At 43.6% G+C, this 25,327-nt stretch overlaps 1 protein-coding gene across 1 annotated transcript in view; it reads left to right on the top strand.

Moving 5' to 3' along the window:
* Positions 1–25,327, top strand: part of LOC141121730 (uncharacterized) — a 71,742-nt gene that overhangs the window by 25,692 nt on the left and 20,723 nt on the right. Inside the window, exons 11-16 of the mRNA XM_073611440.1 lie at positions 990–1,041; positions 3,414–3,523; positions 12,050–12,265; positions 12,345–12,551; positions 12,672–12,813; positions 14,069–15,212. Of these exons, the coding sequence (XP_073467541.1) occupies positions 990–1,041; positions 3,414–3,523; positions 12,050–12,265; positions 12,345–12,551; positions 12,672–12,813; positions 14,069–15,212 (1,871 nt within the window). The remainder of the gene's footprint in view (positions 1–989; positions 1,042–3,413; positions 3,524–12,049; positions 12,266–12,344; positions 12,552–12,671; positions 12,814–14,068; positions 15,213–25,327) is intronic.

Here is a 25,327-nt window from a genome sequence, read left to right as displayed (position 1 = left end):
CCAGGTAAAAACAAACTTACAGGATAAAAACATATAAAAGGCTCATCTGTATGAGTATGTGGTCCTCAGTGTTCCCTCTGATCCTGTGGTGGTGACGCTGCAGGGATGCTGGGCTGCAGAAGGTGGATTACCAGCCGGGAGCTCCTTCTGTGGCCATCAGGAAGAGACTAGGGGCCGGCGTGGAGCGCACGTGAAGTGTGCATGACGTCACAGGTCCTCCGTCTGCTTCTGGGTTCGGTATCCAGGGGAGGGATCGTCCAGGGAGGAGGGCTAGCAGAGAGGTTGAGAGAAGGCTTTCTCTCAACCTCTCTGCTAGCCCTCCTCCCCTAGTCTCCTCCTGATGGCCACAGAAGGAGCTCCCGGCTGGTAATCCACCTTCTGCAGCCCAGCATCCCTGCAGCGTCACCACCACAGGATCAGAGGGAACACTGAGGACCACATACTCATACAGATGAGCCTTTTATATGTTTTTATCCTGTAAGTGTGTTTTTACCTGGTGTCATTAAACATCATTTGTTAATACTACACTCAGGTGGCGCTTCCTTCTCTACCCCTCTCTCATCCATCACAGAGCCAGCTCTCTGAGGACAGCAGCCGCCTAGCCTACCAGCCTACTTTAACCATTACATTACCGGTTACCACTTAACCCTTGAACTTCCAGCCTGTCCCCTATGGACTAAGTTGCCCAGCCCTTTATATCTCCTGTTATATATGGACTTGTGTGTTTGCGCTTACAGTTACCAATACTCTGATCACCGACAATCACGCTAGGTCTTATTTTCGGGGGAAACAGGGTAGCTTCAAAGGACATGAGCTCAAACATATCTGGCAGAATAATAGACATGAGATCCGGCCAGTACTAAACCCTGGTGTCTCAGAACCTCTAGGTACCTCATGAATACTGCCCATACGATCGGTCAGTCTGTGCATATTACTCACTGTTCCGCGTTTTTTTAGCAGCCATTATATGTTGTTCCTATGGTCCATAGTGCTTAGTGGAAATAGCCAAAGAACTTCACAAGCAGTTTGTTCAGCAGACAAGTACAGTGGAAGTCCTTACAGGTGTCCTGTGTGAACAGCACGGGTGTTCAGTATCTCCTGTAGATAATCCCAGCTGCTGACATCCTATCCACTTACGGACCGCCGCACGCCGATATACGTCCTAACTTTGAAGAGGAATATCTTTGTTATGGTAGCAGCTAGCTGCCATAACCCCGGTATCCTCTTCTTCACAAGCAGTTTGTTCAGCAGACAAGTACAGTGGAAGTCCTTACAGGTGTCCTGTGTGAACAATACGGGTGTTCAGTATCTCCTGTAGATAATCCCAGCTGCTGACATCCTATCCACTTACGGACCGCCGCACGCCGATATACGTCCTAACTTTGAAGAGGAATATCTTTGTTATGGTAGCAGCTAGCTGCCATAACCCCGGTATCCTCTTCTTCGACCCGGCGGTCCGCTTTCCAATAAGAGTGGTCTCTGCGGCGGATTCGCCGCGAGATTACTTTAACTGGTGACAGGAGAGGGCACCCTCCTCCTGCCACGCTCTGGTGCCCTCCGCTGCTTACCGGAGCCATCGGCAGTGGTGGAGGCGATCGGATGTTACCTCTTGCTGGGTATGGAGACGAGCGAGGGGAAGATGGCCCCCACCCGTCTCAATACCATTGCAGGGCGGAAGCGACATCAAAACGTCACTACCGCCCATAGCTGTTAAAGGGACATTTTTAAATGACAATTTTTTTTTTTTATTGCATATTAGTGTAAATATGAGATGTGAGGTGTTTTTGACCCCCAGATCTCATATTTAAGAGGACCTGTCATGCTTTTTTCTATTACAAGGGATGCTTACATTCCTTGTAATAGGAATAAAAGTCACAATTTTTTTTTAAAGAACAGTGTAAAAATAAAAGGTAAAATAAACAAGAAAAGAAAAATGTAAACGCACCCCGTCCTGCCGAGCTTGCGAGCAGAGGTGAACGCATACGTGTGATAACGGTGTTCAAACCACACATGTGAGGTATCTCCGCAATCGGTAGAGCGAGAGCAATAATTCTAACCCTAGACCTCCTCTGTAACTCAAAACATGCAACCTGTAGAATTTTTTAAACGTCGCCTAAGGAGATTTTTAAAGGTAAAAGTTTGTCGCCATTCCACGAGCGGGCGCAATTTTGAAGTGTGACATGTTGGGTATCAATTTACTCGGCGTAACGTTATCTTTCACAATATAAAAAAAATTGGCTAACCTTACTGTTGTCTTATTTTTTAATTCAAAAAAGTGTATTTTTCCAAAAAAAAGTGCACTTGTAAGACTGCTGCGCAAATACGGTGTGACAGAAAGTATTGCAACAACCGCCATTTTATTCTCTAGGGTGTTAGAAAAAATATTTATAGTGTTTGGGGGTTCTAAGTAATTTTCTGGAAAAAAAACCCTGTTTTTAACTTGTAAACAACAAATCTCAAAAAGAGGCTCGGCCCTTAAGTGGCTATAGAGCACAGGACAGGTGCAGGGCAGCGGGCTGTATTGAAGTGGGAGGCTCCCGTAGCACAGCACACCAAAAAGCCTCTGGTAAGTCCATCAGGTAAGTGACATTAAAACTATATTGAGCACAAAATATTGTATGATTATATGAATTTTCACAGATTTTTCGTTTATAGTAGCAAATATTATAAGATTAAAGAAGTAGGTGCAAAGTGGAAGCAGTGGATCTGCAGGGAACAGCATCTTGAGCACAAAGCACTTTATGTTGTATATGAATTTGCACATGGATCAGTTTACTTCATTTATTGATAAACACCATAAGATCAATGAAGTAGGTGTAAAGTGGAAGCAGTAGATCTGCAGAGAATATTATTTGAGCCCCTAGCACTTTATATATGAATGTCTCCACATATTTTAGTGTATTTGTGATGATTTATGGTCACACACAATAGGACAGCGCTGTGACACATAATGATCTTCTAGTTGATAAAGGGAATACTTACCTTTGTTACAGCAGCAGTCCGGTATAAGTTATTTTTGTAGGTATTTGAGTTGTTACACAGCGCGGGTTTTATTCTATTTATATTGGTGACATAATTGCCCAAATCTGGGGATCAGGAGCCATTTCCACCCTTTACTCTCGGCTGGGGTTCTTTGTATCCATATAACAGATGTTCTACATGACTAAATCTGCAATCAATTTTACTGCAAAATCAAAGGGGCCAAAATGTCTCCCCCCCGAGCAGTAATATATTTCTATCCCCCTTGTTGGGAGTGGAGATGACCCATCTATAAGGATATACAGTACATACATACACAGCACAAGGCCGTGTTCACACTATGAGATGTTTCTCGGGGCTGCAGTTCCTCTGAGCTCCACAAGGTGGTGATCTCAACTCTACCCAGACAGGAAGTCTCTATGGAATACAGACAGGAAGTGATGTCAGCTACAGACAGGATGTGATGTCGGATTCTGGCATGAAGTTGCATTTGCTAGGACGTAGTCGTAGAGAGAAGACACTGCAGGAAATGGCGGCAGAGGAGGTAATATGAAGATTAACCCCTTCAGGGGGATCAGTTGATGATTAATATATTTTGCTTCAAAATCTGGCCATACATGGTTCTGTTTTATCGTTCAGCCAGTGGGATGAGAGGAAAAAACTGAAGTAATTCCCCCATCCACACATTGGAGGGGGATGGGGGAATCCTCCCCGCTGCACTATTGTATTCTGACAATGGGGGGGGCTCCTCCGCTCTCAGAATACACAGATCAGTGATGAAGCTATTGGCTGCAGCCACTGATCGAGTGACTTTTATCCGGCAGTGACCACACATGGATGGAAATGTGACCGATCCCTGCTGAACCAGCTGAATTTCCATGTCTCTATGGTCACCTTAAATGACTTCCTCCCCTCCCCCTCATCTCCTTCATTATGTAAGTCATGCTGAGATAATCTCCCATTGGCTGAGCAATATTCTCATTTGTCTCTGAGCTCCTTCTTGCTATTCCTCGTCCTGCCTGTTGTTTCCTTGGATTGATTTTCTGTGTAGTGACCCCGGCTTCATCTCTTGGATGCGCTCGTCTGTTGCTTGTCCTGACCTTTATCCTGATTCTTGGATCTCCTCCTCATCTCTCCTCCATATCCTCTTACACAGCTTTTCTCCACACCTGCAGTGATCCTGGGGGGTGGAAACTTGGCACCAGCACTCAGCAAAATCCATCCCCACCATTAGGAGCTCTGGAGAAAATTGTCTATTTACACTCCGTTCCTCCGCACGTCACCTGATCACATGAGAGCTTACTTTCACAGATTCCTGACAGATTTCTGTATGGTAAAGGTCGAAGTTCACTCTTCAGTTCAGGAGAGGTAGGACGCACCCAGGAACAATGATTTGGTTTGCACGGGAGCCTCGTATAGAGGACCCCTCAAATCTCCCCATCCAAATGTCCTTCCATTCAGAGTCTATATGTCCTATGACATCACAATAACTTCACAGCTCCTCCATCTGTTTTTTCTGATGCTCTTAGGATGTGGGCGGACCCTTGGCATCCTGACTAGCAAAGTGGGACTGTTGGTCCTGTGTTGTATGTAATGATGACAGAATGCCTGCAACAAGCTTTTAACCTGCTTAGTGTGAGGGTCCTGTGTGGGTAAATAATACCTCAGTCTGAAGTGGGGCTTTAAAAAAAAATGGAGACCTGAATGGAGAGGTGAGGAGGATTCTGGGAATATCATTTCATTTGACTATTTGTGTTCAGATCTAGAGTTTTCCTCCTGTGAAGTCTGGAGATCATATGACCATCACATTGCCTCCACCTCCCTCCCTGATAGAATAGAGAAATACAAAGAAGATTCTAGAAGTCACCAGAGAGATCATGGAGGAGAGGTGAGCGGTGCTGGGAATTCTGGGACATTATCCAGTAACAGACAAGGGATGTGTCTGGATGGTGACTGTATCATTGTGTGTGTCAGGTTCCTATAAGGTGTCAGGATGTCACTGTCTATTTCTCCATGGAGGAGTGGGAGTATTTAGAAGGACACAAGGATCTCTACAAGGACGTCATGATGGACAATCAGCTGCCCCTCACATCACCGGGTAAGAGGAGACTTTATTGTAAAGGAGAGAGCAGTACGGAGGCTCCACCTAGATCCCCCATCATCTGATAAACACATAGAAACAATGTATTCAGTCAGTGTGTGTGTTTCATACAGATGGATCCAGTAATGGGAACCCATCAGAGAGATGTCCTCATCCTCTGTATTCCCGGGATTCCACACAGGAAGATCACATCATCCCTCACCATCATCAGGTAGATGAGGAACAATCACTGACAGTATCATTAGGATCTGTACATTGAAGAAAAAGAGAACATTGGGACTTTAAATGAGGCGGTGACCTGGTAAGGTCAATTGCCTCCATCCCTATCTAAATGAGACAAAAAAGGGAACAGAGGATTGGGACTTTAGATGAAGCATGCAGGTGTAAAAATTCAAATTTATTAGAAATCAATAATATGTTACATGATGGTAATCATGAGTAGACATAGATAACCAATAATTCATTCAATAGATGCACATACAGTAATGGCAAATTGCCACATAATAATACATATGGCATAATACATGTAATGATTTGGTCAGGTAAAACATATAATTTGGCTTAAAAACACGGCATATAGAAGTTCTATGCATTTTGTAGATTCATCCACTCTTCAGGAGCATGCACGTGGATAAATGAGTACTGTAGTATGATAAAAGGAATATCTATATGGTCTGACCCTGTCAAGGAAGAGAAATTAAAATGGGAGGTAAAGTTAACTAGGAAAGACCCCCCCCAACCACTCTCAAAAGTACTTACATTATATGTAAAGTATCTATGTAATGGGAGGGTTCCAAAATAAATCAGAGAACCCCTAGGGGTATCACTGGCGGAAGCTGAGGTGGTTTGGACGGCCCGGGACTCAACAAGGATGAAATTCCAAAAGATGAAAACAGTCATAAATTACCATAAATGCTAAAACGAAAAATAAAAAAATATATAAAAAATATACTAAGAGCTCATATATTGTGATACATTGTGCCGTATGTCCTATATTTGGTAAAGTATAGGGTAATGAAATGCTAATGAGTGTATGGATAGAGTTAAGTCATGAACTCTATCCATACACTCATTAGCATCTCATTACCCTATACTTTACCAAGTATAGGACATACAGCACAATATATCACAATAGATGAGCTCTTAGTATATTTTTTATATATTTTTTTTATTTTTGGTTTCAGCTTTTATGGTCATTTATTTCCATCTTTTGGAATTTCTTTCCTTGGAAATCATCCTTGTTGAGTCCCGGGCCATCCAAACCACCTCAGAAATGCATAGAGCTACTATATGCCGTGTTTTTATGCCAAATTATATGTTTTACCTGACCAAATCATTACATGTTGTCAGGGCTGGACTCAGCCCTTCCTTCTCTGAGCTGGCCACTCAGCTGTTGGCTAATTTCCAGTTCCTATCTCTACACAGTTACTCAGCTGTTGATGATATTCTGCTCGTCAGTCCTGCCTACTTAAGACGTCCAGTCCAGAGGAGCTCTGCCTTCGCCTTAGTCAACCTCACAGAGACGCTCTCCTGCATTCCTGTTAAAAGACTTTCTTTGCTGACATCCCTTCTGGCTCCAGATCCTGCTTGCCATTCCACTACATTGATTCCTGACTTCTTGCTTGGCTGACTATCCGTTCCGGTAACTGAAATTTGACTACGTTTGTTCTTTTTACTTTTATTATTAAACAAGTGTGATTTAACTGTACTTCTGTCTCGGTCTGATTTCATGGTTCCTGACAGTAGGCGAAGGCCATGAATTCAAAAGATGCAGTCAATCCACTTGTTGGTAATATTTTTTCCAGATTGGATGAACTGGATCAGTTTGCCATGGTGCTACAAACGCTCCTGAGTCACACGGCTCACCTGGAATCTCCCACTGTGGCCGCCCCGGTACGAATGTTGCAGGCCATCCCTACTGCTGCTTCAGTCTCTGTGCAGGCACCCGCCTCGAGTATTACCTCTATAAGAGGTATGTCTGCTTCCGCTCCGCTTCCCCAGCGATTTGTGGGCGATCTATTCCAATGCAGAGGGTTTCTCAACCAGGTTGAGATATACTTTGAGATGCTGCCCCAGGTGTTTCCCATGGACAGAAGCGAAGTAGGTTTCGTGATATCTTTGCTGTCTGAGAGAGCCTTGGCCTGGGCAAACCCTCTATGGGAGACGCAAAAACCTGTTGTCTTGTGCTACCCTGAGTTTGTGGCTTCGTTTAAAAGGGTATTTGACGTTCCCGCATGCTCCGCATCTGCTGCCAAGTGCCTCATGTCCATCGAACAGAGTACAAGAACTGTTGACGGCTACGCCATTGAATTCCGTACTCTGGCAGCAGAGGTTGAGTGGCACAGTGAGGCCCTCATGGCTACTTTTTCTCATGGTCTCTCGGATACCATCAAGGATGAGATATCCACTGAGCTGGAGAAGTTGATCACGTTTGCCATCCTCATTGACTCCAGACTCAGAGAAAGACTCTCTTTTAAGGAGCGCTTGCGGAAGCCTCCTGTATGTTTGTCTCCGAGCTTTGCAGTCCCACCCATACTTCCCTCACCTGCCATGCCTCCTGGTACCGAGTCGGTCAGTGAAGGTGAACCCATGCACTTGGGTTTCACGTGTCTCTCTGTGGATGAGAGAACCTTTAGGAGGGGGGAGAGATTGTGGCCATGCAGGTCACCTTTTGAAGTGTTGTCCTACCCGTCCAGGGAACGCCCGAACCTTGAGGTCCTGTCATGGACAGACCTTAGGTGGCGTTTCATCCCCAGTTATCCAGAAGGATAACCCTCTGGTTTCGGTCACCCTTTCTTGGGCTGAGTCGTCCGTCGAGATACAGGCTCTAATCGACTCCGGGGCTGCAGACCTGTTTATTGATGCTGCCTTTGTATTGAAGCACTCGATTCCGCTGCAGCTGCGTGACACTCCACTTGCCATTGAGGCTCTTGACGGGAGACCTCTACAGCCTGCCCATGTCACTCATGAGACGTTCCATTGTCCATGGCCGTAGGGGCTCTTCACCATGAGATAATCCAATTCCAAGTTATTTCCTCACCTAAGTTTCCACTGGTTATTGGTTATCCTTGGATACAGAGGCACAACCCCTCTTTTGATTGGCTCCATGCTGAGGTTTTCTCCTGGTCACCAGAATGCAGTAAGACATGCTTCCAGAAGGTAGCCAAGGTCCTGTGCACCTCTTCACTCTACTCCCTGCCAGAGGAGTACCGCGATTTTAGCAATGTCTTTGACAAAGGTCAAGCTGGTAGTTTGCCTCCACACCAGCCGTATGATTGTGCCATACCCCCTCATGGCCGGGTTTACCCTTTGTCAGTCTTGGAGGATAAGGCCATGGAGGAGTATGTTGCAGACGCACTTTCTTGAGATTTCATCCACAAATCCTCATTTCCTGCTGGTGCTGGTTTCCTCTTTGTGAAGAAGAGTGGTGAACTGAGACCTTGTATTGATTATAGGGGTCTCAATTGTTTCACGATTAAGAATGCCTATCCGATTCCATTAATTATGGAATTATTTGACCGCCTTAAGGGAGCAACGGTTTTCACAAAGCTTGATTTGAGAGAGACATACAATCTTGTGAGGATTAAGGAGGGAGACGAGTGAAAAACTGCATTAACACCAGAACAGGCCATTATGAGTACCTCGTGATACCTTTTGGCCTTTGTAACGCCCCGGCAGTTTTCCAAGAATTCATTAACGATGTCCTTCGAGATTTGTTGCAGTTATGTGTGGTGGTTTATCTCGATGATAGCCTCATATTTTCCAAGTCACTGAAGAGCCAACACATAGATGTCTGTCGTGTGCTTCAGAAACTGAGAAAACAATCTCTAGAAGTGCGAGTTCCATCGTGAACAGGTTAAATTCCTGGGTTATGTAATTTCCACTGCTGGTTTTTCGATGGACCCAGAGAAACTTTCGGCAATTCTACAGTGGCCCTGACCCGTGGGTTTACATCCTCTGCAGCGTTTCCTGGGCTTTGCCAACTATTATCGGAAGTTTCTTCGTAACTTCTCGTCTCTGGTCAAGCCCCTGACTGATATGACCAGAAAGCACGGTAACCCACAGAGTTGGTCTTCCGGGGTCCATTAAGGCCTTTAAGAGTCTCAAGGCTGCCTTTGTTTCTGCTCTGTGTTGGCACATCCTGATCCTACGTTACCTTTTATCATTGAGGTTGATGCTTCTGAGACTGGTGTTGGCGCCCTTCTGTCTCAATGTCCTATCTCTGAGAGCGCTATGCATCCTTGTGGCTACTTTTCCAAGAAATTGTCACCTGCAGAGCGCAATTATGAGATTGGTGACAGAGAGCTGTTGGCGATCATTTTAGCCCTGAAAGAATGGAGACATTTCCTCGAAGGTACCACTGTGCAGGTTCTTATTCTTACTGACCATAAGAATCTCACATTCTTGTCTGAGGCTAAATGCCTCTCTCCTAGAAGGGCGCGATGGGCTCTTTTTCTTGTCAAGTTTCAATTACATTGTCTCATTCTTACCCGATACTAAGAATGTAAGGGATGACGCCTTGTCACAACAATTTTCCTCCACTTCCAAGTTGGAGTCAGTTTTGGTTTCTGTGATTCCTCCTGATCGTATTCTGGCTGAGGTTTGCACCAGTCTCACTTCTCCTTTGGGTGACAAAATTCTTGCTGCTCAGGTCCATGCTCCTCCTAAGAAACATTGTGACTGCTGCTTTGCTCCAGGCTTACCATTCCCCCAAGGCTGCTGGGCACCCTGGGAAGAATCAACTCTTTTGGGCCATTTCCCAACAATTCTGGTGGCCTAGTCTACGTGCTGATGTAACTGCCTTCGTAGCTGCCTGTTCCGTGTGTTCTCAGAGTAAGACTCCACGACAACTTCCAGTGGGCCTCCAACAACCCATACCTAATGGAGAGAGGCCATGGACCCACCTGGCTATGGATTTCATTGTGGAGTTACCCAACTCCCAGGGCAACACAGTTATCCTCGTGGTGGTTGACCGGTTCTCAAAAATGTGTCATTGTATTCCACTTAAGAAGTTGCCCACTTCTAAGAAACTGGCTTCCATTTTTGCTCGGGAGATCTTTCGCTTACATGGGCTACCCAAGGTGATTGTCTCAGACAGGGGTAGTCAGTTTGTGTCCTGGTTCTGGCGAGCCTTTTGTGCACAGTTGGGAATTCAGCTTGCTTTCTCCTCTGCGTATTACCCGCAGTCTAATGGGGCCACAGAACGAGCCAATCAGTCCTTGGAGCAATTCTTGCATTGCTATATTTCTGACCATCATAACAACTGGTCAGACCTATTACCATGGGCAGAGTTTGCTCACAACAGTGCCTTGAATTCTGCTTCCCGATTGTCCCCGTTTTTATGGCGAATTATGGTTTCCAATCTTCCATGTTGCCTGACTTCTGCAGAGTATTCCTGCATTAGAGGAGCATCTTCGTTCCAATTGGGCACAAGTCCAGGAGGCTTTGCGACATGCTAATGATAGGTACAGACTTCATGCTGACCGCAGACGCCTGCCTGCGCCTTCCTACCAGGTAGGGGACAGGGTCTGGCTGTCATCTCGCAACCTCTGACTTTGTGTTCCCTCACTGAAGCTCGCACCTCAGTTTATTAGGCCTTTCCGTATTCTTCGCAGGATTAATCCAGTGGCTTACGCATTAGACCTTCCTTCTAACATGCGTATTTCGAATGTATTTCATGTCTCCTTATTAAAACCTTTGGTCTGCAACCACTTTAGCACCTCAGTGCCACGTCCTCACCCTGTACAGGTTGAGAACCGTGAGGAGTATGAAGTACAGTCAATTGTTGACTCCCATAGGTTCTGTGGGCGCATACAGTACCTGGTGCATTGGAAAGGGTACGGTCCGGAGGAACCCTCTTGGGTCTCATCCTCAAGCGTACTTGCCCCTGTTCTCCTCCGTGATTTCCGTAGACGTTCTTCCCTCAAGCCTGGTGGTCCTCCGAGGAGGAGTGGTCGTTGAGGAGGGGGTACTGTCAGGGCTGGGCTCAGCCCTTCCTTCTCTGAGCTGGCCGCTCAGCTGTCGGCTAATTGCCAGCTCCTATCTCTTCACAGTAACTCAGCTTTTGATGATATCCTGCTCGTCAGTCCTGCCTACTTAAGCCGTCCAGTCCAGAGGATCTCTGCCTTCGCCTTATTCAACATCACAACAGACTATCTCCTGCGTTCCTGTTTAAAGACTTGCTTTGCTGACATCCCTTCTGGCTCCAGATCCTGCTTGCTGTTCCACTACATTGATCCCTGACTTTTGGCTTGGCTGACTATCTATTCCTGTAACTGAACTTTTGCACACATGTATTATGCCATATGTTGTATTATGTGGCAATTTGCCATTACTGTATGTATATCTATTGGAATTTCTTTCCTTGGAAATCATCCTTGTGGAGTCCCGGGCCATCCAAACCACCTCAGCTCCCACCAGTGATACCCCTAGGGGTTCTCTGATTCATTTTGGCACACTCCCATTACATAGATACATATAATGTAAGTACTTTTGAGAGTTTTTGGGGGGTCTTTCCTAGTTAACTTTACCTCCCATTTATTCCATTTTAATTTCTCTTCCTTGACAGGGTCAGACTATATAGATAATCCTTTTATCATACTACAGTACTCATTTATCCACGTGCATGCTCCTGAAGAGTGGATGAATCTACGAAATGCACAGAGCTACTATATGCCGTGTTTTTATGCCAACTTATGTTTTATCTGACCAAATCATTACATGTATTCTGCTATACGAATTATTATGTTGCAATTTGCCATCACTGTATGTATATCTATTGAATGAATTATTGGTTATCTATGTCTACTCATGATTACCCTCTTGTAACATATTATTGATTTTCTAATCAATTTGAATTTTTACACCTGCGTGCTTCATCTAAAGTCCCAATCCTCTGTTCCCTTTTTTGTCTCAGGATCTGTACATTATCTGCATCTACAATTTATGTCACTTTTATTATATATTTAGAGTGAAAACCTGAGAGATTCTAAAGTTGAGGGTAAAGAAAAGATAAAAGAGGAGGATGGGGTAATGGAGGAGTCAGAGTTTCTAGGACACAAAGATCTTTACCGGGACACCATGGTGGAGTCCGCCAGCTACAGAAACCCACCGAAGAGATGCCCCTGTCCTCTGTATTCCCGGGATTCCACACAGGACGGTCACACCATCCCTCACCATCATCAGGTAGATGATTGACAATTATTGGTAGTTATGATTTATACCCAGCATGTTTGTTACAATGAATGTTTTATTATTTTTTCAGAGTGGAAACCTCTGGGATGATAATATTGTTGTTAAAGAAGAATATAAAGAGGAGGATGAGGAGTATGGAGTGATGGAGGAATTTTCAGAAGGACACAAGGATATGTTGGAGCCACCTAATACCAGGAACCCACCAGAGAGATGTCCCCGTCCTCTGTATTCCCGGGATTCTACACAGGAAGATCACACCATCCCTCACTGTTACAAGGTTGGTGGGACGGAGGTTATAAAACAAACTTATAGAGACAATGTGTGAATTTTATATGTGATGTCACAATAGAAAAGCTTATATTTACAAATGATATTTACTCTCATTTTCTTGATATAGAGTGGAGATCCAATCGATATAGAATTTGAGGTTAAAGCAGAAGAAGAAGATACTTATGTGAGGGATGATCAGCAGTCTATGGAGGAGGATGGAATAACGGGGACATTTATAGAGGAGGACACTCCTACAGAGATCAGCACAGGTGGGTCATTAACACTAAATACATTCCTCCACCCATACTGCTCACTGATTGATCCAGAGTAGGGCGAGGACTGGGTGATATCAGCCTGTATTTCCCTGGTCACTTTCCTGAGCTGTGTTCCCCGTCCTGTATTCCTGTATTTTTCTCGGATAATCTTCCTTCTCTGTGCTGCAGACACAATTTATGTATCTAGACTGGATTTATGTAGATTCTGGGGTTCAGCTGACAGGAAAATATTGATTTTCACCATAGGTGTTACTCAATCTAGGCACCTGAGGTATGTCCCTTGGGTCTTCTGCCCCATGCTCGGGTATGGCAAGATCTCTGACAGAAAAATTCTCCCAGGGTTACTTGCTCTGCTGTTTGCTGGCTGTGCTGGGTGGAGGGATATGTCTGTATAGTCTCAGACCCAAGTCACTGAGTGCAGTCTCAGGAGATGGGAGGCAGCAGTGTGGGACCCCTGCAACTTGTCTCATGTAAACATTTAAACTTCCACTGATTACTGAATACCAATATTATGAGTCCTGACCATTACACTATATAATTTATATTGTACATTACATACGCCTGACCCCTGCACTATATACTTTATGTTGTACATTACATCATTCTGATACTATAAAATCCTAACCGTTGTATCCTATATAATAAGTTGTATGATACATGGGCCTTACCTCTTTTGCACCCATTTCCTACCAGCTGGACCTTTTGTATCTGATGATTTGATTGGAGCACATAATTTTACATGTTGATAATAATGTGATAACATCCTCAAACTTTGGAACCTTAAACAGAAAGTGATAATGAGGGAGGAGTCAATAACCCAATGATGGTGGTCTTCAGGATCAGTCCAGTGTTCCTCTTAGTTATTCTGCCCCATCCTCACTCTCTGACCTCTGGTGGGGCTCAGCCCCGCTGCTATTTATGACTAAATCATGGACTAAATAAGGAAGTGCAGGACTTCTTGTGTTGGGAAGATGGCAATGAGTGATAGAGGGGGTGGGGACACCCGTCCTATAATGCCCTCATCACTGTCACTCCTATAAAAGACAGTTCTCATTGTTTCCTCACTCTCTTACTAAGGTCCATGAATAAAGAAATAAACTGGTAGGAGATCAGAGGACCCATTTACTAGTTACCTTGAGGGTGGAATTGTAAGATCCTCAGAGACAAAGCTGCCTGATGTGGGCGGAGTCCTGGTTTAGGGGAACCAATCTGCTCATGTCTAGTAATAATCTTTTTATTTCTATTTTAGTAGATGGACGGGAGATGAGGAAAACCTCAGAGGATTGTCTCACTTTGTCTCCAGACTGTAAAGTAGAAGATGAGGACATCACACAGTATAGCCCAGGAGAAAACCCGACTACCTCTCTTGTCCAACCGGCACCACACAGTGTAGATGGACCATCGTATTCCTCTTATCCTGAGGAACCTCAGACTGTGAGGGACGGTGCCGTCCTTCCAACAGAGAAGAGGTTTTCATGTGATGAGTGCGGGAAATGTTTCAAGTTTGAATCCGGTCTTAATAGGCATAAAATAACTCACACAGGCGAGAAGCCATATTCTTGTCCTGAGTGTGGGAAAGGTTTTTCATTGAAGTACAATCTTTACACACATCAGAGATCTCACACAGGTGAGAAGCCGTATTCCTGTCCTGAGTGCGGAAAATGTTTTTCAATGAAGTCCAATCTTTACATACATCAAAGATCTCACACGGGGAAGAAGCCATATTCTTGTCCTGATTGCGGGAAATGTTTTTCAGTGAAGTCCAATCTTTCCACCCATCAGAGATCTCACACAGGGGAGAAGCCGTATTCCTGTCCTGAGTGCAGGAAATGTTTTTCAAAGAAGTCCAATCTTTACACGCATCAGCGATCTCACACGGGGCATAATCCGTATTCCTGTCCTGAGTGTGGGAAATGTTTTTCACACGAGTCTCTTCTTTACAGACATCAGAGATCTCACACGGGGGAGAAGCCGTATTCTTGTCCAGAGTGCGAGAAATGTTTTTCAGTAAAGTCCAATCTTTACATACATCAGAGATCTCACATGGGGGAGAAGCCGTATTCCTGTCCTGAGTGCGGGAAATGTTTTTCAAAGAAGTCCAATCTTTACAGACATCAGAGATCTCACACAGGTGAGAAGCCGTATTGCTGTCCTGAGTGTGGGAAATGTTTTTCTGACAAGTCCAATCTTTCAATACATGAGAGATCTCACACAGGGAAGAAGCCATATTCTTGTCCTGAGTGCGGGAAATGTTTTTCAGTGAAGTGCAGTCTTTCCACACATCAGAGATCTCACACGGGGGAGAAGCCGTATTCTTGTCCTGAGTGCGGGAAATGTTTTTCAAAGAAATCCAACCTTTCCACACATCAGAGATCTCACATGGGGGAGAAGCCGTATTCCTGTCCCGAGTGAGGGAAATGTTCCTCACTGAAGTCCTGTCTTCCTGTACATCAGGGATCCCACATAATCCTGGGGGGGGAATTAATGCCTTGAATGTGGGAAATGTCTTCTATATGAATGTTGCTGGACATCACAGCTCTCATGTGGGGAAGAAGCACACCCTGATATACACCTCAGATATACTCCATGGCTGATCTTCATCATGGAAAAAACAGTTCCAGGGGTGTGGAATTTTTAAAAAAACTACTTGTCCAAGGGACTAAATGCAGGTCCCAATCACTTGTCTCTTATGACAATCTCCTTGTTCTGATAAAATAAAAAATTATTTTAACCAAAACCATATATAAATCTGAGGTGCTTTTAGGACTTTTATAACTTGGGTGCTCAGTACAATTGCATGCTGATCAGACAAATCACGCTCCGGTGTCGGCTCCATTAAAGGAAAAGTTTACCTTTAATAAAAAATAATAAATGCACATTTTCTGCAGGTAAAGAAAGGTTAATTTACTATTTTTTTTTTTTAGGAGCCTGGAAAGCATTGCAGCCATGATGTTCTGATGGCTGGTGCTATGCAGGACTCCTGCAGACTGTCCGTGTAATCTGTCTGCCTGTACATTATATGGGAAGGCAGTTACAGTGACAGGAAGAACCAATTATTTACCAGAGAGCTCAGCAGAGGTGTTGGGTGTTCTACAACTACAAGCCGACATCGGCAAAGGACAGAACTCTTTTCATAAAGTGACAGCCGGTACGGGGAACTTCTCCCCACACTGCTGTCACACAGAGGGCTCGGATCGCTGAGCCGATGCAGGAACAGGAACATGTAACATCTTCCCGAAGCTGAACGTTTCCTTTAACCCTTTCACTGCCAGAGCAGTATTTTTGTGGTTTTTTTTGCCCACATGTTTAAAAAATTATTTTAGGTCTGAAAATGATATAAAACCTCCAAACATTATATATTTTCTGAAAGCAAACACCCTAGTAAATAAAATGGTGGCAGTTCCAATTTTTTATGTCACACGATATTACTGTGACAGTCTAGGAAATGCAAATATCAGTAAAAAAAAAGTTCATTTTAAGCTGCCTAAAAACACAATAAATTACCAATTTTCTTGGTAAAATATAAAAGCCGAGGTTTCATTGAGTAAATAGATACCTAACATGTCAAAACTTAAATTTGCGTGCGCCTGTGAAATGGCGACAAACTTCAGTACCCGATATTTATTTATTTTTTCCAAATAACATTTTATTATTATTACTATTATTTGCATTTACATTACAGGAATACATAAGTTGAAAAATACAGATTGTATTATGCATCAATTCTTTCAGACTTTTCTCTTTCAATATGCTCTAAAAAGTACCCAATGTTTAATATGTCATCAGTTTATTGTTACGGAGGAGGTCTGGTGCTAGAATTTTCGCTCTCATTCTGGAGATATGTATCGTGTATCGCAATCATCATTTTCAGGCATAGGCGCCCCAATGTGTGAGTTTGTTTGTAAGTGTGTATATATGGGGGTGGTAGGCATCAGCATTTTTTGGGGGGATATTATGTGCTTGAGTGAAACTTTAATTTTGTACAAGTAAAAAAATATATATTTTTTTACTTAACTTTTTTCATACACATGTCTATTATCCTGCTAATCTTTATAACTCATGACCAGCTGACTGTGCAAGCTACTTTGATATCGCCATCACCGTCTCCTTGCTATGTCCCCCAAGCGTTGTGTAAGTGGCACAGATGATAATTTACAATGTTATAAAATTATGAGATTGCTATGGATTTATATTCTGTATGTTTTTTTAGTTAGGCTGTTTTTCTTTGCTGCCAAGGCAAAAAGGTCCTGAGGAAGTTTGATGTGAAACGCGTCAGCTTCTTGGACAATTCAGTAAAGCTAAATGAGTCATTATGAATATATATGGCCTAATGTTTGATGGATTTGTTCCCATATGGCTTTAACACATTATTGTAATATCTGTAAGAAAGATTTATATTTTATGTAATTTTTGTTTGGCCTTTTTGGTACCAATAAAGTCCGACATACAAGGTTCTTTTTGAAATTATATATTCTGGATGTGGTATATTTATAGTAGCCAAATCTTCCTCTTTTTAAATATGAAAAAAAAAATATTTGAATGAATTCGACCAGCATTTGCCCAGCTGTGATGAATATTGGATGTATTTTATTTCATACACTGATTTCCTTGGCTCCATCTAATGGTCATAATGCTGTATTGTGCTATTGTTACTGATTGAGTTACTTCATGAAAAGTACAGTTTTATGGCCACTAGATGGAGCTGACAACCATAGGATATCACTGTGTTAAATCATGGCAATATTTGTAACAGCTGAATGAATTTTCTATAAATAGACACTTTAGTTTCCTCGGTCGGACGTGGTTTTATAATTACATCTGAGATCATACTCATACACTTATAAATACAGTACACACTGAAGGATAGAAGGTAAAGTGTATGTAAGCCCTCACCCTGTAAAACAACCTATTTAGTTTAAAACAGAAATGAATGGTAAAACATATAAAAATAATTATGAATACCTTTTTTTTTTTTTCCCTTCTTATAATCACATTCCCTTGGTTCTCAGCTGCATAATAGTTGCGATAGGAGAAACAGCAACACAGCGGTCTTCCCAGTGAATGGCTGTGCAGGGGGGAGGTTGTAAGCACAAGTCTGGTCACTGGAGGAGAGCAGGTTGACTTCCAAGCTCAGCGCAGCCAGCAAACTGATCATGTTGTGCAGAGGGACTGGCAGGATCACCAGGGATTTCACATAAAGGAAGCAATACAAAGAGAACAGGAGACTTCTTCATACCAGTACATAGTGCAGCAGACACATGTCACTGATATGCAGCACTGATAGGCTGCACTGATGAGGCACCGATAGGCTGCATTGATGGGCACTGAGAGGTGGCACACCCCTCTGTGTGCAGGCGATCTTTCACAGCTGTGAAGTTTGTGCATTGACGCTGAACTTCATCTGAGAAGTCAGGGTAGACAGACAGTATTGCCATTGTAATGAAATATACCTTTCTCCCTGGCAAGGTGAAGAATGGCGACTTTATCTTGAAAGTTAAGGATCTGTGCAATTAGGGATCGTGGAGGAGCTCCTGCTCAGGGAGGACATGAGGGAGTATGGTGTGCATGCTCAATAACCAGAGATGTGGGGAATTCCTCAGCCCCCAAGGTATCCCGCAGCCAGGAGTAAAGAAACCATTCCGGGTGAGATCCCTCAGAATATTCAGGGAACCCCACAAAGAAGAGTTTGTTCCTACAGGAATGGTTCTCCAGGTCATCTAATTTAGCCTTGAGGGCTGCCATTTCATCCGCGGCCATACGTACTGTGACAGAGAGGGTGTAAAGTGTCTTCTATAGAACTAATACGTTCCTCTGCCACTCTAGCCATTTCAAGCAGATTTTGCACATCTTGCTTCAATAGAGAAAAGTCAATATGGATTGTTTCTATTTGTGTAGTAAGGGAAGCTTTGCAAGCATGATTTGTGCCAGCGTGGGTTCTGCTTTGTGCAAATCAGGATTATGGTCAGGTTCTGGACTAGGAGGGGCGTCCTGAGGGGAGAGAGGGTCTGTCTGTGTAGAAAAAACAGCAGGAGCAGAGTCACTCACCCAGGCTGAGGAGGCTTGTGCTGGGGAACAAGAGGGTTGCAGCATGTCTACAGGCATGTCTGTAGAGAAAGCGCCATCTTGCCTCCTAAAACAAGCCAGCTGCTCCGCTGTGGATGGGGCCACCTGTGGCCTGATTTTAACCATTACATCAATTGCAGGGGATGCCCACCACTGTTGCGAGGACATTATGCCATTTGTAGGCTGAAAAGGTATAGGATTCCCTTCAGGATATAGGGAATTAACCAGAACCTCAAGTTCAAGTGGCCGCTCGGTCCAACATGAAGCCACAGCCCTCAGCCATTGCATTATCTAGTTTTAACTACGATAGCAGGCTGCACCTACTTCAAGTGACAGGAGTTACACACTGATACAAATTGACTTGTACAGCACAGCTAGTTACATCCATAGGCTGTGTTTTTCCATTGCTTTTATCCAGAGGGACTCTGATAGGACTCCAGCCTTTACCCCTTAGAGGGGGAGGGGGGTTCAGGAGGGGGTGGGATCACAGGGCTAGGAGCTGGGTAGTGGTTGGGTATTTAGGAGAGAATGGGGGCGGGTTTGGGTTCTGGGGGGGGGGGGAACGAGGAAGGAGGTTACTTATGGGCTTTGGGGATATTATCACCGGTATGTTGTATGTGTGAGTATATGTCTCATTCCAAATAAAAGGCATACAGTAACCTTGGCAGATGCTTTATCCTTTGTGGTGTTTTTTGTTATGCGGGATTTTTGGATGCATCTCCCCATATTTAGCATTTGGGCACTGTAACCTTTCTGCACTCCCAGCATCTAATTTCTTGTAGATTTTGGTAGATTCCTCCTCCATCCTCATTGGTGCCGTCATTTGATCTATATAGGTCTCCTTGTAGACGAATGACTTTGGGAAGTGAAAGTAAGAATTATTTGGATGGTATTGGTTACACAATAGTAGGATGTGGATGTGAGGGGGGGGTAATAGGAGGGTTGCTGTACATTTAAGGACTACTGTCCTCATTGGAATACATTTAGTTTGGTCTGTTGAGTGTTTTATACATTTTTATGAACCCAGAACCCTCTCTGTTTGTTGGATCAGAAATTCACTGTTGGGTTTGTTTGGTTTTATTGATCAAGTATACATATACACACACATATACTGTATAGACACTCGGAGTCCTGATGATCCAGAACTAAGAATATAGAAGTGAAACGTTCCCTTCTAATGAACTGAACCAGAGAGATGAACACAGATTCATGCTACAGAACGCACAGCAAAGGAGCGGCACCCATTCATAACAGAGCGTCAGGTCCCACTCAAAGCCCATTTGAGATCATAGTCTGCGGACAAATATCCAATATCCCTCTCGCTTACAGAGAAGAAGGAACACATCATCACCTCTTTTAGGATTAACATTTTTTTCTGTATAACCAAAGTATCACCTCCATGACAATCATGTTTTGCTACATTGGTGGATTGTTTCTTCTGAATATTATACAAGAGATCATGTAACCGAATATCTCAGTCTCCTTATTGTTACACCCATATGCTGGATTTGACAGATCTTACAAGTTACAATTCAGCCAATGAGAGTGCATGTACCCACCTTCTCTATGAATAGGGATGAAAACAAATGTTATTGGGCTATTTGCTGTGCTGGTTGAATGTTTTCTATTGATTTAACATGAAAAATACTGCAAATGGCAACTAGATGGTGCTAATTCCTATGATTATTATTGTAAGGGTTGAATCTGCTTAGACCTGGACAATCAGTAGAATTCTTTCAGAGCTCCGGAAGTATCCAATGCAGACAAGAGAGTCGTTCAATGAATGCTTGCTTTTAATGGTAAGAATCATATTTTTATACAAATTATGGACAAAGAATATTGCACAACCCAAAGAGAAAAGAGGGAGGGAGGGAGGACAGAGTTCATCACATGACACATAATTCCTATACAAACATAGCATCTCAGACATAGTCTAAACGAGTATTTTAGCTGACAGGGGCTATTATCAATAAACATAATTTCAAATAATGCTGACGTTCTGACGTTGTCTGAAGACATCATCTATTCCAGACCTTATCTATCCTGTGGTCATCGTGACAAACAAGACCCTAAAATAAGGATATTCCTCTGTCAGCTATTTTAAAGTTTTAGTCATGTTAACTCTTTCTCCTCCTTCAATCCCCTCTTATATCACAAATGTGATTTCACCATGTTCACCTAATGTTCTCTGTGTGGGGTCATTTCGTTGTATAATTGTAGCTACATTGAATAAGCTTGAACAATATATAACAAGGATAAAAACCAGACACATTAAAATTAACATTCCTGCCTGTCGAAACCAAGAGAAGATGGAACCAAAAAAAATCACCGAAACTTCCTAGTCCTTTAAAGGGGTTCCACCCATCTTTGGCAATATCTCTCGCTTCAGCTTGGAGGTTTGACACCTCCCCTTGGTGTTTATCAATTATATCATAATAATCAGGTATTTCAATACTGGTATTATGAATCCATGTGCAGCATTCATAGTCCTCCGTTACTTCAGAGTCCAGTCAGAGCAGCACTGGATTCGATACCTACTTTGTGCATATCTAGTTGTTTACGAATAGCCCTTTGTTCAATACTTAACAGTTTGATGTCTACAGAATTCTTTTCCATAATTTTGGAGTAGTTATTCAATCTTTTCATTATTTCTATTCCCAATCCATGAGGGAAACCATGCCCAGGCTTGGTCTTTATCAGAAAACAAGTCTCTTTTCTCCATGTGTTTATGGGGGTACCTGGTATGTGCTAGCTTTCAAAAGATGTTGGTGCTTTCCTTTTTCATCCCCTATGATTCCCATAACTAGAATCAATGAGGCCAAATAACACCACCCATGTGTACCAACCGGTATCCATGTATAGCATTCCTTGCTGCAACATACATATACACTATTCCCTAGGGAAAATGATTGTTGGCTTATAGTATCCTGAAAACTTTCAGAAACGGCAGTCATGGTCAACTGGTTCAAAATGAAACTCACAGGGTTGTTGCCAGTTGTTACCAGTTCCCTGATTCAAGACGGTTCTTAAATTTGTATTAAGTTCTGGGTTATATTTATAGGGACAGCTAAGAGAGGAATTTGGAGTGTGCTTGAATGCAATTTACTACATATTCAACATTTGTCATAACCTGACCTCTGAGAAAAAGAGTACTTATACTGAAGTAACAACATTTTATCAGTAGGGGGTATGAGTCCTTTGGGCCCTCCACGTTGGATTCCCTCCTTTGTCTAGTTACTGTTCCATTAGAAGGGGCGCTGCATATGGCCTTTAGGGTGCCCAAGTCCTTAGGATGATAGATACAGTTAGTGATGATCCATGTGGGCAGAAACACCATCAGTGTCAGCATAAAGAGTAGGCAAAAGGCTTTCCCAAAAGTCTGTTGTGAGAGAAGTGAGGTCATCTTTTTCAGACTCTTATTATCACCTGTTTCACTCGCTCTTCGAGGATTTGCATCACCTGTTTGACCTCCTTTTATCTGTGTCTTGCTTCTGGGTTCTTTGTGGTACTTTCTTTATCCTCTCGTCGTAGATCCAGGCTCTGGATTGTTCCTTGAGGACAGCGGTTCTGGTCACTGTGACTACGCAAGTGGGCAGGCCAAAAGGGTAATCTTGCTTCTTGGTCCGGTTTAGCTGGCAAATTATGACCACATCTCCGTGTTGGAACTCGTGTTTTGGTGCCTGTGAGGGTAATGGAAAAGACTACTTTACCATAGATGCCATTCAACTTCATAATCAAGTTTCTACAATATTCTTCCTGTATCAAACTCAGATCTCTCTGCTCTATTACCAAGGGTTTTTTAATCCAGGGCGTGGGAAAAGGTTGACCCATCAGTATCTTAAAAGGGTACAAGTGATTGGTCTTGGAAGGGGTCATTCTTATTTCTGCTAAAACCGCAGGCAGCACAGTTTTCCATTTGGCAAATGTACCACCCGTAGCTTTCCTTATTTTATCTTTAATCGTTTGGTTCATTCTTTCCACTATACCTGAACTCTGTGGGTGATATGGAATTTCCACTCTATTTGCAAAGTCTTGTGTTAACATTTCACCTGTAGCTTTCCATCCTTTATGTCCTATGCCAAGTCTATGCAAAGTCTCCTCTTACCCGGTGATGTGAGGGGCAGCTGATTGTCCATCATGACGTCCTTGTAGAGATCCTTGTGTCCTTCTAAATACTCCCACTCCTCCATGGAGAAATAGACAGTGACATCCTGACACCTTATAGGAACCTGACACACACAATGATAGATCTGAACACAAATAGTAAAATCAAATGATATTCCCAGAATCCTCCTCACCTCACCATTCAGGTTTCAGTTTTATTAAAGCCCCACTTCAGACTGAGGTATAATTTACCCACACAGGACCCCCACACTACATAGGTAAAAAGCTTATTGCAGGCATTCTGACGTCATTACATACAATGCAGGACCAACAGTCCCACATTGCTAGTAAGGATGCCAAGGGTCCGCCCACATCCTAAGAGCATCAGAAAAAAAAGCCAGATGGAGGAATATTGGGAGGAGGAGCTGTGAGGTCATTGTGATTACAAAGGACATACAGAATCTGAAAAAATGGACATTTGGATGGGGAGATATGAGGGGACCTCTATATGAGGCTTCCATGCAAAACAAATCATTGTTTCTGGGTGTGTCCTACCTCTCCTAAACTGAAGAGTGAACTTTGACCTTTACCATACAGAAATCTGTCAGGAATCTGTGAAAGTAAGCTCTCATGTGATCAGGTGATGTGCGGAGGAACAGAGTGTAAATATCAGACAATTTTCTCCAGAGCTCCTAATGGTGGGGATGGATTTTGCTGAGTGCTGGTGCCAAGTTTCCACCCCCCAGGATCACTGCAGGTGTGGAGAAAAGCTGTGTAAGAGGATATGGAGGAGAGATGAGGAGGAGATCCAGGAATCAGGATAAAGGTCAGGACAAGCAACAGACAAGCGCATCCAAGAGATGAAGCCGGGGTCACTACACAGAAAATCAATCCAAGGAAACAACAGGCAGGACGAGGAATAGCAAGAAGGAGCTCAGAGACAAATGAGATTATCTCAGCATGACTTACATAATGAAGGAGATGAGGGGGAGGGGAGGAAGTCACTTAAGGCAGAAAGTTAGGAGAAAGTTTTTATTAGCGTAGCGTAGGTTGTCAGCGCCCAGGGCAAGGTAAGTAATTTGTGGGTGCAGGACACAAGAAATGGGGTGCAGGGTACTGGAGAAGGGTGCAGGTCACCGCAGGACATGGGATGCAGGAGAAGGGTGCAGAATGCTGGACATGGGGTGTAGGGTGCAGGACATGGGGTGCAAAACACAGGACATAGGGTGCAGGACATGGGGTTCAGGGTGCAGAAGAAAGAACATGTGGTGCAGAACACAGGACATGGGGTGAAGGGTGCAGGTCACTGCAGGACATGGGGTGCAGAATGCAGGACAATAATCCAATCCCCCCTCCCCCCTGTATCCTCCTGCATGTCCTGTACATCTCCCCCAGTGAAGTAGGAACGGGGGTCAGTTTATATGGCCATGGTTATGTGTGCAGTAAGGCTGATTTAGAATTTCAGCTAAGAAGCCATTCCTGTATATACTATGCTAAGAACAGTTTATGAGGTCTGTAAAATATGTTACAGGCTGTGGTTAAAGACACTGAATTCACCCTTTCACCCCCCCTTAACACAGACATCTGTGTTTAGCACACTGACGTACACTTTCCTATAGCTAAGAGGATGTCAAGCTGATCTGCAAAAATGATAAGGAAACCGCAAACGCAAGAGTACAAAAGGAATTTGCTTTGCTAACTGCTTTGCACCCATAAGAGTAGGTTAACTGCTTACAAGGGTTAAAAGGTTAAAAATGTCTTATAACGGAAATGTATTGTCTGTTCGCTTGTGACGTAATGTGATAGAGTTATATGTACACTGAATTGCCTGTATCGACACTTCTTGGCGTGTAGACATTAGTCGGGCCAGGAGTGTCCATTCTTGCTAGCTAGAAGAATGGAATAAAACCTCGCATACCAGAAGTTCATTGTCCAGCAGTCATTACCAATATCCTACCTCATATTCTGCTACTTCATTAGCAGTGTGTGAGAGCAGAGTGGATGGAGAGGACATCTTGTGTACATAAAGCAGCATGTCCCTCCCTGGCTGGTTTCTTAGCTGGCTGCTTTGCAGGCTTGTCCTGGTTACTCCTGTAAGGACCCTGTAGTCCTGTTTCTCAGCACCTTGTGGGGATCTTTGTGGCAGTGCCGAGGCAGCACCATGTTGGAAACCCCAGGTTCCTGATCCCGCCAGGAAGCCGACACTGCACAGCACTAATCACAGGCAGGGAGACATTTCCCGATCTGTGCAGCTGAGGACCAGGAAATCTCACTGCCTGTGATTAGCAATGTGCAGTGTCGGCTTCCTGGTGGAATCCGGAATGTGGGGTTTAAAACACAC

Source organism: Aquarana catesbeiana, unplaced genomic scaffold (assembly GCF_042186555.1).
Source record: "Aquarana catesbeiana isolate 2022-GZ unplaced genomic scaffold, ASM4218655v1 unanchor228, whole genome shotgun sequence".
NCBI lineage: Eukaryota > Metazoa > Chordata > Amphibia > Anura > Ranidae > Aquarana > Aquarana catesbeiana.
Note: the sequence above shows the minus strand (reverse complement) of the source record. Positions and strands in the feature narration are given on the sequence as shown.